At 39.1% G+C, this 20,456-nt stretch overlaps 1 protein-coding gene across 5 annotated transcripts in view; it reads right to left on the bottom strand.

Moving 5' to 3' along the window:
• The window catches only part of ERCC6L2 (ERCC excision repair 6 like 2), a 95,588-nt gene that overhangs the window by 22,315 nt on the left and 52,817 nt on the right, over positions 1 to 20,456 (bottom strand). For 3 of the 5 annotated variants that reach the window (XM_019555047.1, XM_019555044.1, XM_019555045.1), the window contains exons 13-18: positions 18,814 to 18,909; positions 16,018 to 16,117; positions 9,230 to 9,382; positions 8,156 to 8,236; positions 4,335 to 5,544; positions 3,168 to 3,322 (exon numbers count right to left, since the gene is read on the bottom strand). In XM_019555047.1, the coding sequence (XP_019410592.1) occupies positions 3,168 to 3,322; positions 4,335 to 5,544; positions 8,156 to 8,236; positions 9,230 to 9,382; positions 16,018 to 16,117; positions 18,814 to 18,909 (1,795 nt within the window). Of the gene's footprint in view, positions 1 to 3,167; positions 3,323 to 4,334; positions 5,545 to 8,155; positions 8,237 to 9,223; positions 9,383 to 16,017; positions 16,118 to 18,813; positions 18,910 to 20,456 lie in introns of those variants that run through there. The other 2 variants (XM_019555046.1, XM_019555048.1) reach the window with 2 other exon arrangements.

Here is a 20,456-nt window from a genome sequence, read left to right as displayed (position 1 = left end):
TTTCCAACTAGTTTCATATCCTAGCTGAGAAGAAAAACAAAATTGCCTTTGTACCAAATAGCAAAAAATAGTTAATGAAGATAATTTCTCAACAGTTTCACATAAGGTCATCACTATTTTAAGCAAGTGTGTGCAGAACAATGAATATTTTAAAGAACGTTTATAATATTAAGGATGAAACAACCTCTAGAACCCACTAAATTAGTCAAGTGGGCAAAGCATAGCAAGGTTTAATACAGAAACTATTTACTTCGACAGGTTTACTTGTTAACCAGCCTTCTTCCTACCTGTGCACTGGAAAGCCATCCTACCTCAAATTTCACTGGTGTTAAATAAGACACGTAGCCAAGGTTGCTGCTTGTTCTGTTATTCTTAAATCACAGAGTACTCTCTGTTAAAATTAATGGCCCTTGTATCTAGGAGGCTTTGAATGTAGTGGTATACAACTGCGTGATAAGATTTGAGAACTGTAGATGTCCTTGGTATAAATTTGTTCTTGGGAGAAGACAATAATGTTGACAATTTTGAAGAGCAACAGATATTCTTCTGTTTCATAAAACAATTTTATGAAAAGTGTCGACTGTACTCAGATTTTAATACTTCCTTTTACTGCTGTCACGTTCACTCAGTTCCCATATGATTAGCTACCATTGTATTACTTTGTATGAGCCTGAATTCTTGCTACAGAGCATCCAAATGACAGTTCAAGATTTGCTTTAGCCAAATAAAAATAATACAATATTCTCTGAAGAAAGTTTAGACTGTTATAATTTCACAGCATAATGTTATGTCTTTTAATATCTTCTATTTCTGCATTTTCATTCTAGTTTTCTCAAGGGTGACAGAAATAAAGAAAAATAACTCCCCCAATCTCTAATCATGCCCCTTATTTCTTAATCTTAAATTAATCTACCTCAGTTGGTGTGCCAGAGACAGATTTTAGGGAATCTACATTTCTCCCTCTCTTTTAGAACTACTAGTCCATTTTTGTATATCTTAAAAATATATTAATAAATGTAAGCTTTATACAGGTGAAACTAACATGATGAACTGGACTGGGAAAAGGACATTTTGTTACTTAAAAGGATAAAAGACTTGCTACAAAAAGAAAGAAAATGAGACCATCATAATGCTATATCTCTGTCCAGTGACAGCTAGAAAAAAATAAATATAAATGGGAAAAATTTAAGCTAATCTGAAAGTCCTCAGATGAAGAATGATTGACCATTCTGCAAATGAACTTATGCTAAGTTCTACATAAGGCAAGGTGTCATTTAAAAAGTTGAGACTACAGTGGGCATGAAAAGAAAAAATAATTATGATCAGCCCCTATTTAAAAAAAGCCTGATTAAAACCATGAAGAATAACATCCAAGGAGAACATCAAGCCTTACTCTCTATTCTTCAAGAACTTTTAGAATTAAATTAGTGTTCCGGAAATTTTTAGTAGGTTTATACCTTAAACTCCACACAATGACTTCAGATCTTCAAAATATTGTTCTGACCTTATTTTATAGTATGAAACAGTAGCTTTTTAAAAATCTCTCAAGGGTATCTGAATGTTGCTTTTCTTCATTTTTCCATAATTCTCTTCATGATGCCACAACAAATAATTGTGACAGGGACTGCCGCCATGTGCAAAACTGACTGCAAATTAATAAAATATCCAGCAGAAACAGATGAGCACCAGAGTAACAATGACTGTTTTCATATAATATAATTTGTAATAAAAGTAAAGAAATGGGAAAAGAAAAACAAGGAGAAATGAGCAGCAGCAGTTTGTCTAAATGGATCGTTTTTTCAGAAAAAATTCTATAGGACATCAGGTCTTTAAGCAAACACATGAAACTCAGAGTCCTACATCTGAGGAGAAACAGCCATCTAAGGGGATTATTGCTAACTTAATGCATGTATGTCAGACTAACACCTGGAAATAAAATCTATATACAGCTTTTTCCACTATTACTGATAGTTGTGCTTCCTATTTCAGTCTCATCAAGTGAACCAATATTACTGTTCCTTTGTTTTCAGAAAGCGATAACTTAAATCACATTAACAAGCAGAGATACCAATTAATTTGTAACACCTGTGGGCATGCAAATTCCATGCTACTTCAGCTGTAAAAAGAAATAAATCATATGAATAATAAAACTGAACTCTCACAGCCTGCGTTTTAAGACATTACGCCACAGTACTTTCCTCAAACTTTCCTTTCACTTGTACTGCATTCCACTTATGCTGTCAGCCATGGGTAGGCTGGGATATATCTGTAGAATTCGCAAATACTTTTGACCCAATGTTCTATTTAGGAGGGATGGAAAGTATTTGTATTTGGATATTGAAAAGGTATCACTTTTTGCTAGTTGGCCTGGTCTGAACTTTCCAATGTAAAATTGCTTTCGCATATTTTGGTTCAATTAATTACAGTAAATCAACAAACACCAGAAGCAGTAAGGAACCACAGTATTGTGGGAATGATGTTGTGTGCTTATGTCTGATTAAGAGTTTTCACCTGGCATACCAGTTCCCTTAGTTAATGCATCTGTGAAGACCAATCAAAACATCTGCCAATCAACCATTTTTCCAGGCTCCAAACATTTGTGTTTTATCAAAAAGATCAGCTTAAATAAGTTACAAATGTTTGAAGCATGGAACAATTGAGTAGAGAGTGCTCAGTTCACTTTACAATCAGATGGCCATTGTCCATCTAAATCTGAATCAAAACATGGATCTGTATAAAAGCAGTTAAACAAACCAACACACAAACACTCTCACATTTGATGTCTGAAAGCCACATGAAAATCAGAATGTCCCTAGAGATTTATGTATAATAAGCAATAGCTAAGAACAAAAACTTGAAGTTGTACCTGATTTCATACTTCTGGCTTATTATTATTCCAAAAGTTACATGAAACAGGCTGATTATATTCATGTTTTTCACACTTCTCACTAGACATTACCTGGATGTTAGAACTGCTCTTGTATTGCAATACCTAAATCCTTTATGGCTTGCCAGCATAGAAATACCAGCAGTAATTCATTGGGCCTCCATTTGAAACCACTCCTTCTCTGGCTTCAGTGGATTGATCATTCATGGAAGCCATTAAAAGAAAAAGTTAAGATGAGAAAAACACAGTAAAAACAACATTTTTGAAGCTGCCTCTTTACCTTGGCACTGTAGACTGGTACATTAGCAGGGAGCTGGGAAAATTGCTTCAATTCAAACACATCTCGCAGAGCCCACCGACTCATATGATTTTCAGCCTTGCTTGATCCGACCACATTCTGGTTTGAATGAATATAAGCCACTTCTTGAACACCATCTAATACGTGTAAAAAAAGCACTTAGGAAACATTTGGTCATCTCAGAATACCGTATATATGCTCAATTACACATATAGATTGTAATTTTCAGAGGAATTAACATGGAAGTAATAAATTGTCTTAGGTAGTCCCTTTGCCCTTAAAATCCTCAATTATGACATAGTACCAGTTTTTAAGCTGTTTGTTTACAGTTGTAAGCATCTCAAAAAATATCTCGTTTTAAAAAGCAAACAGAAAGGGAAGCTTTAGCTTCAACAAACCTATATTTCTGAATGAATTCCGTTTTAATATTCAATAGTACCACTAATAAGCAGGTACTTTTTCATCACGGCTGTCTTACTTCTGAGTAGCCAGAGGCCACAGGCTGCCCCTACTCCCACTCTACACAGGGGCTCCCCGGCCCCCCAAGGATGCACCACCCTGCCTCTAGGGACAGGGGCAAGATGGATGAGGGAGGGGGGATTTAGAGACCTTCGCAGCAGCAGGAAAAGCTGTTGAGGGAAAGAGGTAGGAGAGAGAGAAATCAGCAACTGAGTGAGAACCCACAGGCTGGAAGTTGGACAGTCCTGTACTACATTGTGCCAGTGCCAGTGCAGATTAAAACCATACTGAGTGACACAAAGAACTAATCATGTAGTATAAAAAAGAAAAATAACATTGCTGTCTAAACTTTAGGTTTAACATTTCTGACTTTGACATAAATGCATCGTAATTCTTAATAATATGTATATATTTTTGCAGCAATTGCAAATGTTTAGGGAAATAGAAATACAAAGATATTGCAGAGTACCCCACCAAATGAGAAGAGACAAAAGGACAGGCTAACCAGTAAAAAAATCAATAAGACTATAAAAGGGTAGAACAATACTGAAGAACTCTTAATAGAACAAATATAAATAAGTGACCTAAAACTACTGTTTGTGTGTAATATCACTTCATCTTGAATTTCTGACTATTTTGAATGAAGCAAATACCAACAAAAAGAATCCCCAAAAATAAATTAATTCTCACCTAAATATCTGTCCAGTGAGCTTTGTTCCTCCTGTCTGGCACTTGCTTCCTTACATAGAGCAGTTTTGGGGCTATGGAAGCGACTGGGTTTCACCGGTGTAACAGAAGCACCTTTAATTTGACAGGGTGATTTGGATTCAAAAGGAATTCTGTACCTCTGAGTTTTGCGCCTATGGCTTTGCTTAGTGAAGTGAGCTTTTTCAACTGGTAAATTATCTTCAGAAGATGAAAATTCATCTATAGTCTGTGAATCATTTTCCTTTTCTAGTTTGCCTGTTGTCTTTACTTGCAGCATGGTTTTGGAAGAGTTACCAAATCCCTTGTTTAGATTACACTTTTTTTTCCACTTGAAGGAGCTAACATGTCTTAGTTTTCTTGGCTTGGACTGTAGGAACATTTCAATATCATCAGACTCATCACTAATATCACTTGTACCTGGTATATCTGTTGTCATCTCTTGGGCATGTTTCAAAAAGTTGGTTTTTCTGGAGGCTGACCAGGTATTATGGTTCAGAGATTGCTGACAGTCTCCCTTAGATGCAAGAATGGTGTTATTTTTGGTATCTGACCCTTCAGATTTTCCTGAAAGGGGCTCATATTTATTAACACTTTTAGTAGGAACAGGTGCCTGATGAGCTGGAACATGGGAAGGAAAGATGATGTCATCACTCTCTTCTGAGCTGCCTTCAGTCTCCATGACTATAGCAACCTGCTTTGAAATGCACTGTTCCTTATTTTTACTTTCCATGTCCCTTTCATCCTCAGATGCCGACAAAACAGGCAAATCTGCAGGTATCGTCAAACTCTGTATATCTGTTTTTTTCCTACTATTCCGTGACTTTGTGGTTTTCCACTGCCCTAAAATATGGTTATGACTCTGAGTTTTCTGAAGACCAGCACACTTGCCATTTACATTCAATCTCTGTCTCACAGACGGACAGTCAGAACTTGAATGGTCAGAACCACTGGAATGATCTCTTTCCAGGGTGGTTTTAATTTCTCTTTCTAACAACTCAGAGAAACCACACTGCATTAATGTAGGTTGCCCCTGTGGATTTGTGTTACTTGCATTGTTTTTGTCTGGTTTTTTCCTTGAGTTTCCCATAATTTCATCACTGCTACCTTCACTTGAAAAATCAAATTCCTCTTTCATCAATTGTTTCTGAGGTCTGATACGATCTTTATCTTCTTCATAACCTGGTTCTGCATGCTAAAAATATTGAAAACAACTGTCAGACAAGTTAAATTATAAATAAAACAAGTTAAAGATTTAAAATTAGACATTGTTATAGAAAAAAATAGATCTTAATTCAGGAACTGGGACTTCATTTAATTATAGAATTCAATCTATACAAAGTGACTAAAGAGTATATACAATAAACAGGTAGTAAGTAAAGAGAAAATTTCAACAAAATATTGCATACAGGTTATGACAAACAGTGAACATTAATATATTTTTTCCTAAAAATACAGCAATACATGCTGTCTACAATTTGGCTGTTAGTGAACAATTTGCATTTGTCCAATGAACATACTATTGGATTTATGTTTCAGAATCATTCATTTTGGTGCAAACTTCTAATGGTTAAGTTGTTTAGCCTGAAAGATCATTCAACTGTGCAAAATACTGCATAATAAAATTATTTTAAAAGAAAACCGACAACAGGGTGGTCAACCTCTTACGATATGGCAGCCAAAACACCTAATTAAAACAGTTTAAAAGAGCAGGGAATACAAACAACCTTCTTCTTTAGAACTGCTTAAGGTCCAATATAGCCAAACACACAAACAATTATAATTTAACAAGTACAAAATATTTTGAAGTTACAGAAGTTTAAAAAAAAAACAAAACAGGAACTGAACTGTATACATTAAGTACAGACAAAGTTCAAGGTGTATATGGAAGATCAAAACAGAAGGGTAAAAAATTAAGGTCTTGTCTACATGGAAACATATTTCCAGTCATGCGAATAATTATCAAGGTACAACCCCGTCTGTGGACACATTTTTTTCAGTAGAAGACTAGATTTTCACTTAACATTATAAACAAAAAAATCCCACAAACACATCTATAATTACATCCGCATTGAAAATGGAGGATAAATTGATATAGCAATAAGCAGTTTAAATTCACGCCTCCAGCTGCACCAAAAAAATTCCCAAGAAGATGAGACCTAAGATTATAGACGATCAGCAATTCAACTCTGTGGGGCACAGTTATTTGTCTTTGTTTCTATTTCTATCAGAATTATCTTCAAGAGCTAGTTGAGAAATTTCTTAAACCCTAAGCCCTGAATGATTCATTAGAACCAAAACGTCTGTGAAAATATCAGTTTTTACAAGACTCTTACTGGGTTTTTTATAAAACTCTTACTGGGTCTCTCAGGTCCAGAATGAAACTTTTGGTCAAAAACAGAAAGAAACCCACCCAAGAACCAAAAGCTTGTAAACAGGGGACTCACTCGGGTTAAGGGAGATGAGAATAGTTTTAAAGTTCTTACCTACCTGATTTCAGCTGAATCTGAGTCTGTCCCAAACACCAGGGGTGCTTGTACATGAGCACAGAGCCTGCTCCGACACACTAATTACAGTGCATCAGAGCAGACTCGATTAATCAGCCTGCTGGAGCACGGTAATTACTGTACTCCCGCAGCCTCCCATGTCTTGTGTATCAGCATCCTTGCACTTCAAAATGGTGGTGGGGGCACTTGAACTAAAGCTCATCAAATGAGTTTTAGTTCAAGAGCCCTGCCACCACTCTGAAGAGTGAGGATGCTAATACATGAGATGCTGCGGTGCTTTAATTACAGCAGCTCTCAGAGCCGCTGTAATTAAAGGGCCACTCCCACCCCCAGAGCACATGTAAAAGTGCCCCAGGATGCTAACTGTTTTGAAGAGAATCTTACTTTTTCTCTCTCTGGCTTTTCATGAAATGCCCTTAAAGCATTTAAAAAAAACTGCAGGCCAGAATAACCATTTCTGGCTCAGCTTTATTATAGGCTATCACCACATCCCATTCCCATATTTGGTTACCCCAAATATAAATAATAATAATCCTTCACAATGAAACTAGATAAAAAGCTCACAGATTCAAGGGATTAAACTGATAGATGCTTCCATAGAGGCAAAGTTTATTTTGCTGTAATTTTAAATCCAGCATTACTCTAAACAGAATTCATTGTAGCTATTTTTGCTGTATATATGTGCCTATTCAGCAGTTTCAAGGCCTGGGGGAATTCTAATCTCCAAACCAATGGAGCTTCCTGCTCAATTCCCTGGCCCAGAGTGAGACAAATTATTTAGGTTTTGTGTAAAGTGCTGATGTTTACTTTAACTATTCTGTTTTAGGCACTATAAGAGCTAGATCCTTACTTAGAATAAACAGGCCTGGAATCACTGAAGTCAAATCAGTTTAGGTCCAATCTTGTGGTTCCAGATACCATTTATCAAATAACTCACTCAGAATGTAGCTATTCAACAAGTCAATATTTGTAGTTGTACAGCAAATGAATACGTTTTAAAGGGAAAAGATATCCACTAGTCTGATGATATTTTAAGGAGTATTTTAAAGGTATTTTGATAAACTATTACCTGAGATTCAGCACATTCCATTGTCTGAACTTTTCTTCTTATTCCAAGGTAAAGTAACAAAAGGCGGTAAAGTAACAAAAGGCTATGGTTATGTCAGAACATACTACTTTTTGATGTTAACCCTTAACTTTTGTTTCTAGCTTCTGATACAGATATTTGCTCTACATACTAACTGAAACAAAGGAAACTTTCACACTCCATTCTGTATGACATACACAAAGGCAACTCACCATTTCTGATCTACATGATGGAGGCTCCTCCTTCAGCCAAGTAGTGGCTGTCATGACTCCGGCTTCTACTTTTCCCTCCCTCTAAAACAGCCAACAGATGAAAGGCAAGCATGTTTTATATTGGAGAGAAGGAAGCATGTGTTTTAATGCTGCCAGGTAAGAAATCAAACCTTTAAAAATCATACCCTTTCTATCTAGGTGCAAACATTCAAAAGTAGATTCATCAATCAGATAAAACTCAAAATTGCCACATTTCTGTTTATGGAAAGACTCACTGGACTGGCAGTGTGATCTCAAGCTCCTGCTAAGCAATGAGCGAGTTCAATACAGATGCACATAATTTCATTACATGTAGAACAAATTTTTCAAGCACCGTACTTTCTTTATTGACAGCACCAGTCAAGATTACTTTTTGTCTTCCTTGCAAAAACAGCTTGGAGTTGAAATATCCCCAATATGAATCTTTCCCATGTTTACATAATCAAAAAATGGCATTAAAGATTTGCTTAAAAACCATCACGAAACCATCACTTTGGTTGAGATTACCCCAGAGAAGCTTCAATTCTGAAGTTAAATTGCTTAGAAAGGACTATGATGGACTCATTTAAAGAAGTTCTTAATGTTCTAAGCTTAATTCAGAGATGATGCATACCACATTACATTAGATACCTCAGGGGTATGTAACCTGTACAGTGTGTGGTTGGGGGTTCTGGACAGCCCTGCAGTAAAATATAGTTACAGAACTAGATACAGGTATAACTGAAGAAAAGTGGAAAAATTACACAATTGTGATATTTTTCATTAAGAACAGAAAAGGATTTCAGTGATCTCTTGACAAATCTAAATTTGGACACATTTTCCACATTTTTTTTTTTAATTACAGGGAATTTTTTGGCATGAATGGAAGTGAGAAACTAGAAGCCAAAGGTTAATTAAGGCACCGTGTAAACTGGAATTATTAAGTTTCACAATACTGCTCTGCAAGACATCTCCATTCACATTTACAGTAAAATACTTTAAGAGAAGAAAAATACATGAAGCTAGTATCTAAAATTCAGAAGGAAAACTTCACACCTCCAGGATGTCCTTTGTAAGGCAGGACCCGTGGGTCCAAAGTTTGAAAAGGTTACGGATCCCAAAAAGCTCTCCTTTATGTTCCTTTGATCCTTGCACGGCCTCAAAATATCGCTTAGCATTTTCACTTCCAACTACCACACAGTGAAGTTGCTAAAAACAGAACAACACAAGAGATTTCAAAAGTGTTTGCTCCAATAACATGTCAGAATTTCCTGGCATTCACATTATATACACAGCTTTAGTTGGAGGCATATACAATATCCTAAGGGAGGACATTTTGTTTGAATTTCCCTGGCAGATGTTGCCATTGTGTTATGATATTAATTTGACTAGTTTTTTAAATAGGAAAAGAAAATATATTTTAAGCCTACTTATTTCATTGTTATCTACCCAAGACCAGAAACCTGCTCTCTCAACCTTCTTAGACATCAGTATTCCACTGCATCTTGACTATTTGCAGCCTATTTTTCTTTAAATATTTATGTGGTCATTCTTTCACACACTCAGATACTGTGAACACTGAATATGGTCAATGGATCATTTGTCCTGGGAAAATTTAAATTATAACCTGCTCTAGTGTGCAGTGAAAAGTGACTAAGTGCTACAGTTGTGCAAGACTAATCAACTTAAGAAAATCATCGGTGCAGCAGACAACTGAACATGCTTGAAAAATCAGGTGGGTTCAGCTGTGCTTCAAGTGACTTCAAATGTTCAACATTTTTGTAACCAATGTACTTTGACATAAAGAGCAGTAAACTGGCCAAACTTATGGCTCTTATGGGTACCACAATTGTAATTCCATATTTACTTGCATACCACGTGCACTGTTCCCCAAAAATCAATCCTCCAAAATGGGGGAGTCTTAAATAGAGAGGCTATGCCGTAATGACTTCCATTTCATTCTGGACTGGCAAGCAGCACAGTCAGAGTCCAGTTTTAATTCTCTCACAACTGCTGCTGATTTGGTAATAACTTTTGGCTGAGCATCCAAAAACTGTTGCCAATTCAGCAGTAGCTGTGAAAGGGTTAATAATATAGCTTTCACCTGAAGTAGCTAGTGAACTGTCTGAGGTCAAGCGAGCTGCTGCATATATTCAGCTGTCCACCAGAACTCTGGAAAAACCTTTTCCTCTCCAGTCAGCTTCCCAAAAAAAGACCTTATTTAGGGCCATGTGGTATGCAAGAAAATATAGCATTTTTCTATAGCTCTTAGGATACTGGTAGCCTTTAAGGGATACATAATGGTAATTCTGGCATTAGGAAGCCAATTGTTAAAGGACAAATATCCACTTGAAACACACAAGTCAGTCACAAATTACAGCTGGATGGAGCCCTAAATTTACATCACTCTACTTATACTGTAGAAGTCATGTGGCCACAGCTAAAGATGCATACATCACAGACTTTAATTTGCCTATTTTTATATTTATAGTATACTAGTTGTTATGTTTTCTGGCAGTTTCTGGGGCCCCACCCTCAAATTGTATACCATTATAAAGAAAAATGTATAAGTCATTTCAAAATCAAGTATATTTCTCAATAATATAATCTAGACGAAATGAAACAAAAGCTTTTCAAGCAGAGTTATTTGCATTAAGTCTATTATTTACACTTTAAAACACTAACTACAGGTGTCTATTTGGTGATGCCTTGCACACTTTTACAGAATGGCATGATAGTGAAACTACACAAATATGAGTGACTCCTAACAGGCAAAGTAGGCTTTTTATGCTTTTCACCACTGCCTGAAAAAAATCAAAAGGCAGTGAACAAAATCTTAGAGAACATAAAAGTAACTGCATGCCCTTCAGTGACTGAAAAAGAGCCTTGGAACTCAAGAGCTGTTTGTCTCAAGGTTAATACTATATAAAATATATCTTATGGAAACAAAATACTTGCAGCAAGTTCTGGATAAGGTCACACTTTTCAGCAGTTCTCTATTAATGAAATCATAAGAAGTGAAATTTCCTCACTTGCATATACAGGCAGTCCTTGACTTACAATGTTTTGAGTTGCAACGTTTCACACTTACAACGTTTATAAATTGACACCCTGTTTCAACTTTATGACGTCAATTTCGACTTTGTAACACTTGATGTGACGCCAAGCCATTCCAGCGAACAAGTTCGCTGCATCACCCATCTCCCTGGAGAACATCTGTCCAAACTTCCTTGGACACTTTCTTTAAGAAAGCAGACAAGACTCCTGAAAAGTCTCCAGCCAAGAACCCTTCAAAAAGTCCAATCAACAGCCCTTCAAAACATCCAGCAAAGTCTCCTCAAATAAGTCCTTCCAAATCAGTATAATTGCTATTTACAATATAAATACATTAATGTAGCTCTATTACTCACCTAAAATTGATTAAGTACAAAATTACGGGGTATTTTTGGTGAAAATAAGGTATTGGTCATTGGTTCAAGAACTAATTTCCCGTTTATAACACTGTTTCTTATGGGAAAATCAGTTCTGAGTTACAACGTTTTGACTTAAGACATGGTTTTCAGGAACCAATTGTGTCATAAGTCTGAGGACTGCCTGTACAAATACCTTCATGTGCAAGACAAAATTTAGGAACTGCGCATCCAATTGGTAGTTAAATGCCATATTACCTGCTTATACAGATACACAGATATTCACTTCAATGATCCGTCTGCTAATGTGGATATATTCACAGAAGCTTAATGAAAATCCCGTCCTTAGATATGCAAGTCTTAAGTTACCATTCTTGTACTTAAGAGATTTTTAACAATTTACAAATACAACTGTATGCATACCTATGAACTCAGCTAAATGAACTAGTGCTTTATAGCTCATTGGTTAAATATTTGTTCTTCTATGCATGTTAGTACTTTGCATATTTGCAGTAGTAATGTGCATGTACACATCCAGTTCTGTACACTGAGCTGCACACATCTGGCCCTAACATGCCTGCTAGAAATAAAGCAAAAAGTTTTGTTAGAGCTTTGCAAAGCTGACAAAGAATGTCCTATTCTGTTCTAAAGTCATGTTAAAACCAACTAAAAATACTCAATATAAATTTACTTTACAATGCTTTCAATTAAGGTTTCCCAAACATGCATTTAATTAGGATTTCAGATAATTATTACAATGTAGAAAGGAATAATTTTTAAAAACAACATGCTTGCTAATGTTTAAAGGGATGTCAAAGCTGGTAGGTCTAAATAATGACCTATTCTGACAGCATTCCCAACAGAAAGTCTTAGCTTCCAAAGCTTTCCCCGTGTTTATTTTTCAAATTGATCGCGGCTGCCAGCAAAAAGAAAACCCTCTAACAATGAAAAAAAAGACTTATAATGAAAGCAACAGTGAACAAAGTAGGATGTATATACTCCCCATTAATATCAGTGTAAGTATGTTTTTCAGCAAGTGATGAAACAACAGGATAAAACTTTCCAAAGTGGAGTGTTGAGGACAGCAGATGTTAGCTCTTAAAGAAATGCTAAGTAGCTACTGATACTTTACAAACAAAATAATTTCCCTTATCAAAATTAGATTATCAGTAAGTATGCAGCAAAAAATCCTGTTATTTACCAGAAAATTCTCAATTAAGTGAACACTACACGCAGAAAAAAAGTTAGGAACTAGTGAGTTTCTGCTGCTGTTTTGTGGATGTAAACAATCAATATATGTGACTTCATTCTCTGTGCTTTCCATTCAGAAAATAAAAGCTTGTGCCCCAATTCTTGTTTTGTTCTTGCTCTTGATTTCAAACTGTTCTGAAAACAAGACAACTTAATAAGCTCTTTTGTATCTACTTCTCACGGGGAAGGGAAAGGCCTTCAGAATTCTCATAACTCTCCTGGGTTGTGAGACACTATGGCCAGGCACAGAAATTACACATAAACTGGTGTAAGTGATCGGAAACAGGTTCAAATCTGTTATGCAACAGTGCTGGGGACATAAGTTACACTTCTACTGGTTTAACTGATCAGATACTGGTTTAAGCCTGTAACAGAACAGAAGTTCAGTGCACATAAACCAGATTCAAAATGGCTGAAATCGATTTAAAATAAACCTGATTGAATGCAGTATCCGACTTAACTGATTTGGGTCAAACCTATTTATGAAACTTCTGTCCCAAACCCCTTCCTGGTTCAAGTGAAATTATAGCCCCCCAGGATCCCACTATGCTTTCTGGCCCTGGGCTGGGCTGGGCTGGGCTGGGCTGTGCTGGTCTGTCTGCTCCAGTGAGCAGGGCTGGCCCCACCCCTCTGCTCCCTAGCTGGAGCAGTGAGGGCTGGCTGACAAAGTGGGGTGGGAGCAGGACAGGCCTGGCTGGGGATGCAGCCCAGTCTACAAAGGGAGTACTGCCTCCCCATGGCAAACCTCAGCTGGGGCCAGGGAGGTGAGCTAAACACCCCTTCCCCTGCTCAAACTTATTGCTGGCTCCAACTGTGGACTACAAATCCCAGAGGCACCTGGAAGCAGGAAGAGGAAGTGATGAGCAACCTTGCAGAGTCTTGCTAATACAAGTCTAGACTGAAAATCACAGAGACCTCAGGGGCAGCAGGAAGAGGAAGTGAACACAGTCAGAGAGCAGTGCTCTAGCGCCCCCCGCCAGCTTCTGGCCTGAGCCACTGCAGGCCTATGGCTGTATTTCCTGAAACAAAGGTAAATGTCTGTCCACTTCTGTTTCAATTTAATCTGTGCAGTTTAGACTAACCTGCAAAGACTGAATTGATTCAGCTTCAGGCTTTTTGACTGCCTGTACTTAGCCCAGAAGTTCAGTGCAAATAAACCGCTTTCAAAATGACCAAAATCAGTTTAAGATAAGCCTGGATGGATGTAGTATTAGACTTAACTGATTTAGGTTAAATCGGTCTACTGAACTTCTATCCCAGACCTCCTCCAGATTCAAATTAACTCACAGTCCCCTAGCATCCCAAGATGCTTTGCACTTTTCCTGCAAAACCCCACTCGCAGAATGGGTAGGTTAGCCTTGGCCCAAGCTGTCTGCTCCAGCTGAGTGGGGAGGCATGTAAATGTCTGTTCACTCGCTTACAGTTCAATCTATGCAGCTTAGACTAACCTGCAAAGATCGAATTGATTCAGCCTCAGGTTCTTTGATAGTCTGTGCTTAGCCTATAAGAGTGAAGAGGAAGTTAGGGGCCTGCTTCAAAAACATGACAAGCAGCAATTACTGTAACATTTACCATGCTAGTGCTACCCTTAGACAACTCTCAATGTTAGTTCTTCACCTTTTTCTCCTTCAGAACAAGCAAGCAGATCAGGGATATCAACTCATTCAGCTCGCTGGACCACCAGTCAGATTGGGCCCAGAGACCAGCTGCATGTGTCAGATCTAGAACAGACGCCTGGTTCTGCACAGGCACCACCATGTAGTGTGCATCCAGGACTGGTCCCATGTGTGCTGTACGGTATGTACATATTGGCTCCAGTCTCACGCTCCATATGCAGCACACCTCAGCCTCAGTCCAGAGCATGTCATTTACAGAGCGTGGAGCCAGTCCAAGGCATGCGCTGCATGCAGTGCCCAGGCTGGACTGGTCCTGAGTATTGGATCTAGCATGTAGGGCCAGTCTGGGGGCCTGATCCAGACCAGTCCGAGATCCAGCATACAGAAACGGTTCGGCACAGGTACCACACTCAGTGCATACCCCAGACAAATTCTGCATGCAGCACACTGGGTCAGGGTCAGGGCCAGTGCATGCATGCTGCATGCAGCATGTGACACCAGTTCAAGATTGACAGGGAGCACAACAGGTTGGATGATAGCGTCAGCAAAAAGCACGCAGGCCAGCTTTTTGACACCCTTGATGTAGATGAACATAGAATTAACAGCAGACAAGGACACTCGTAAGGCAGGTACTGAACACTTCCCAAGTTTATTTAGCCCAGCTTCTAAAACCCTCCCTTTGGGAAAATGAAACCAGTAGCCACCACCCCCAACTCTTCAATCAGACTATATGGTGTTAAAAATCTACTGGTATCTTAGAATTTCAAAATAAAAATGTTAATTTCAGTTAATCAAACCTCCTTCTTTTTTTACCTAGCTTTCATGAGTAGTGGAATAATTAAAACAATGGTATTTGCTCGTTGCATCATTAGTCTCTGAACTAACACCCAGGGAAGCAAATAGAACAGTTCACAATGCACAGCTACTATTTCAGACCCTTTGCAAACCACATGTAGGTTGCTTCTCAAGGCTCTCTTTGAAAATTTCATGGTGAGAAAAACTGAAAAGTCTGTCCAGGCCCTCCCTGTGCTCTCTCCTCCCACCCCTTTTGGGAAATTTTAATTTCTCTTAATCACCAGACTGAATGATGTGATACTGGTTTTGCTGAAGTGGAAAGTAGTGAGGCAGCAGTCAATCTTAACTCCACAATGAATTAAGAGCCTCTTCTGAGACTGCATTCCAGTTTCCCCTTCTCATCTGAGACCTTACAGGAGCAGAAGAAAGAAGAATAGAATTTTCTTCATCTTCACAAGTCACAGAGCACTGAAACATGCACCCACTCTCATAGCCTGGTACCAAGGATTATGCTGTCTCAAGCACCGAGACATTAATCCACAAGCCCCTAATTTACAATATGTCTGCCAGTCACTGCTAACAAGTTAGGATTTATTTGAAAGCTTCAAAATAAATTAGCAAAACACTTTAATTACAATTTTTTATAAAACAGAATATAACTTAAAATACCAGTAAAACTATACTCAACTTTGCTAAAGGTTTGCTTTTATTCATCCAGGCATTTGACTATCATTATGGCTTTAAATGTATTGTGATACTGTACGAACTTTACCTGTTTGTAGACTTGGCGTAAATATATCATCTCCTCCACAGTGCCCAAGGATATTAATCTGAAAACTTTCACATCCCTGCACTGACCGATCCTATAGGCTCTGAAAAGACAGTGTCCGAGTCAATTTCAAGAACAGTATAATATTAGTCATCCAATGAGCTCTTGTAGAGATTAGTAAAATCACAATTTATAAAATGAGGAAACACTTTAAAAAAACTTCCTCAAAATGTATGTTTAGAAATTAACTGTTTTACCATGCCAACTCTTCCTATTCGTGTTTCTCTTTCATTTTTAATTTTGTGCCTTCTGCATTAAGCCATATATAGTTGAAACAGCTTTCACATTCCTGTACATCATAGGACCAACCTCTCTCCTACCTCAAAGCCCTCTTCGAAACACATCCTCTATTTATTCTTTGAAAATTAATCTCTTTTTGCAATCTGCAATCTCATTTTGTACATGATTATTTTGTATTTACATTATATGCAAGTTAGATCATAAAACTTATGGGCAGGGACCACAGTCTCCTTAACATTATAAAGCACTGTGCAAATTACATACATTACATAAATAATGTATATGAAGTAGAAGTATTTACATCTTTGAAATTACTAATGGATTATTTTTAGAAACTGCAGAAAAGACTTAAAGAATGTCAAGAGATCACAGAGATGCAATTTTGTGAAGCAGATTTTGTGAAGGCTATTCCTGCAATAATACAGTTTTGCAATATTTTTTTTCACATGCGGATTAGGGTGTGCAGGGGAGAAGGGAAGTTTTTCTGAAGGTAAATGAAATAGAAAAAATGGTCTGTCCTCTCAGAACTTATAAAAGCATGGAGGCCATAATGAGCTAATAATAATGTGAAACGGCACATAAATGCTTCATTTTACTCAGTAAAATGCGAGATGCTTCAAAACACTGAGCTGCTTTATATATCTTTTTTTAAAGCATTTTCCCAGCACAAACTGCTCAGAAAAATGTTTTAAACAGGACACCAGACACACTTAGATTATGTTCTTTGTCCAAACGCGTTTTATACTATAACTTCTAATGGTTGTTTTGATTTTATAATTTTTGGTAAGGTAGCCTAGCAGAATGGGATAACTAATAAATATTGTTTAGAGGTGCACTGCTATAATCGGTTGCATATTGGAAAATTAACATTATCGGCCAACAGTTTTGGCTTGTGTAGCCAATAATTCACCGATAAATTCCATGTGCGTGTGACAGCCAGGACTGCAGCCAGACAACTTGGAAAGCAGTGTCCTGTCGGTAAATCTGAGGGAGGGGGGAGGCAGCGTGGGGGAAGAATCGAGGCTTCCCCCCAAGGTGGGGGAGGGAGCGGGGCAAGGGCAGGTACTGCCCAGCCAGGGTGGTGAATGCAATCCTGGGGCTAGGAACAGGATGGAGCTACAGGCAGCTTGTCTGTGGAGCATGGGGGACGGTGGGAAAGGGGGTGGTTCCCTGCCACTGCATGTACTCCCAGGGGAGGCATGGGGGGGATGTGCCCCCTGGATTTGTGTATGAGGCGCAGGCGGGCTTCCAGCTGTGGTGGCACTGGGAGGGGTGACTATGGGCAGGCTATGGGGACTTTCTGGGTAGCTTTAGGCCCCCAGGTCCTGCCCTAGTGCCACCCCTGCTGAGGGCACTCCACTCTGCTGCCTTTCTCTTGGGAGCCCATGTGGGAAAGGCAGCAGAACAATGCTCTGAGCAGAGGTGGCACTAGGGGGTGTTTGGGGGGGCTATAGCCACCCCAAAATTCCCTGTAGCCGCCTGTCCCAGTGTTGCCACTGCCCACCCCATGCAGTTGAGCCTGCCCTGCCCCCATCCGCCCCAAGCCCAGCCCAGCTCCCCGCTAGGAAGAGGCTGGTGAAGCACCTGTCCCCAAACCCACAGTAGGTAGCCGGCCTTAATCTCCTGCACAATTCTTTTTTTTGGGGGGGGGGGGGAAGAGGGGGAGCACATGTCCCCTCATGCCTCCTCCAGGGGTGAGTACAGTGGTGAGGATCTGCTTCTTCCTCACACCCCCCCAGATAAGCCACCCTGACTCCATCCCACTTCTGCCCCAGGGTCACATTCACAGTCCTGGCTGGGTAATGCCATAGGGGCATCGATCTTCTCCTCCTACTCTCCTTCCCTCCCCCATGCCCCTTCTCCCTCACACATTTATCAGCAGGATGCTGCCCAGCTGCACTCCTATAAATCAGCTATCAGACCAGTATCAGCTGATATGGCTGGTTAACAAATCAGCTATGGGTATCAGCCAAGGAAATATTTATCAGTGCATCCCAATATTGTTTCTTGTCTAGAATACCCAAGAAAAAAAATCTCTATGTCACTCCAGCAGAAAACATAAATATTGGCCTGTCTGTTTAATAAGGACTTCTCAACACTACAAAGAGAGACTAAAAGAAACAAAAGCATTTTTCTTCAGGACTTATTTTCTCAGATGATTCTTGCAGCATAATTCTTATGGCAGCATAATTTTTGCATCCTGCCATAACACACTTGTATACAAAAAATGAAACACTATTACAATCACAGCATTTTACCACATCTCTTTTTCCATTCAAAAGTAGTACATTAAAAAGATACTAAAATTCAGGGTTTAAAAAGGGAACGTCAATCCTAAAAAAATTATTTATCACAATATTTCTTAATCTACTATGAAGAACTAAAGAGCAGAGTGCACTTAAAAGCATCCTATATTTTTAGGGAAACAATGAAGAAATTGAATTCTAAGATCAAATGGAATCTAGCATTACATCCTCTTGAGTAATTTTGAAACTGTACCTGTCAATGGCTTGTAGATCATTGGCTGGGTTCCATGTTGGATCAAACAATATAACAACATTGGCTCCAACAAAATTGAGACCCAGACCTCCGGCCCTGGGAAAAAAAAAATCCTAAGTAATCCAGCAAGAAAAGGAGTGAGATAGCAACAACTTCTTTTCAATTCAAATAGAATGATTCCTAACTTTCTATTTATTTAAGCAAAATTGTTTTGCATACTTACATAAAATATGCATCTTTCTGAATATGTTTCCCCATCCCAAATTAGCATGTCCCAGTTATCCACAAAGCTAAGCTGCCCAGAGTTCCACACTTCTGGAAAGGGCACCCATGCTGAACAGACCTGAGGGGAGGTTCCAGACAAACTACAACCAAAACCAAAGTCCTCCACGGTGGCTCAGGCAGAGAAAGATGTCAGGATCTCAGCAGCTGGAAAGATGGAAGAAGGCTGCACCAAGATGAAGGTCTCCTGCCATCTAGGTATCTCCCTTGCCACGGGGCTTACATCTCTACCTTGTAAAGATCGTGTGGTCACTGTTTCCATGCACCAGCTTCCTCACAGTAAACAAAGTAATGCATAGGATTCTACAACATAAAACAACACGCTCTCCTGTACCAACTTCCAAAAGCCCTGCAGCAATGGGTGAGTGGTGACAGATACAGAACTACTGAATCTGGCAGTCTTGAGCCATGAATCTAAATGCATGTGGCAGCAGCCTGATGGTCATCTTGCACATGGGTTGAGACAGGGGTGCAATTTGGCAGTTGCTACTGTGACTGAGCAGTCCTATTCAGCATCCCCTCTGCTCACCCCACATGGGGAAAGGGCTAGAAAACGTGCACTAAAGCTAAACTGCCTTATCTGCTCCTGGCTGGATAATTGTGTCCAGAGGGTTCAACTCTGAGGTTGAAAACATCACATGACAATGATTTTCACAACACAGATTATTTGCAACTTGATGGATAACCAAGACAACAAACAATTAGAAAGAAAAACTGCCATTGTCTCCAGGTAATTAGTGAGATACGATATCAACATTGCCACTCTGAGTGAGACAAGATGACTAGATGAGGGTCAGCTTCTAGAAGTAGAAACAAGCCCAGGACAACAGCATCCATGGTGTCAGCTTCACTATCAAGAATCAGCTCATCAGTCAACTTACAGAGCTCCCTGTGGGTATTAACAAATGCCTCAGCCCAGTGGTTCTCAACCTATTTGCTTTGGTGGGCCACACTTGCATCTCTCGATGTGTTACATGGGCCACACCCACACAACTTACTTTCTGTGCATTCATTTAACTGGATGTCATGTGGGCCGCAGCAGTGTGCTAATTGGGCTGCATGTGGCCCCCAGGCCGCAGGCCATAGATTGAGAACCGCTGCCTTAGTCCCTCTGTCTTAAGCTGAGCAACAACCAATACAATACCATCATTAGTGCATATGCCCCAATGCTTGATGCTGACGCTTATGTCAAAGAACAGTTCTACTCCAGTCTTGACCATATACTAACACCCCCAATTAGGACAAGATCATTCTCCTTGGTGACTTCAGTGCCAAAGTCAGATGTGACCTTGAATTCTAGAGTGGCACCATTGGGAAGGAAGGAGTAAGGAAAGTCAACTCCAGTGGCATCCTCCTTCTGA

Source organism: Crocodylus porosus, unplaced genomic scaffold (assembly GCF_001723895.1).
Source record: "Crocodylus porosus isolate Cpor-Errol unplaced genomic scaffold, CroPor_comp1, whole genome shotgun sequence".
Taxonomy (NCBI): domain Eukaryota; kingdom Metazoa; phylum Chordata; order Crocodylia; family Crocodylidae; genus Crocodylus; species Crocodylus porosus.
The sequence above is the reverse complement of the archived record's forward strand: the minus strand, read 5'-3'. Positions and strand labels throughout refer to the sequence as shown.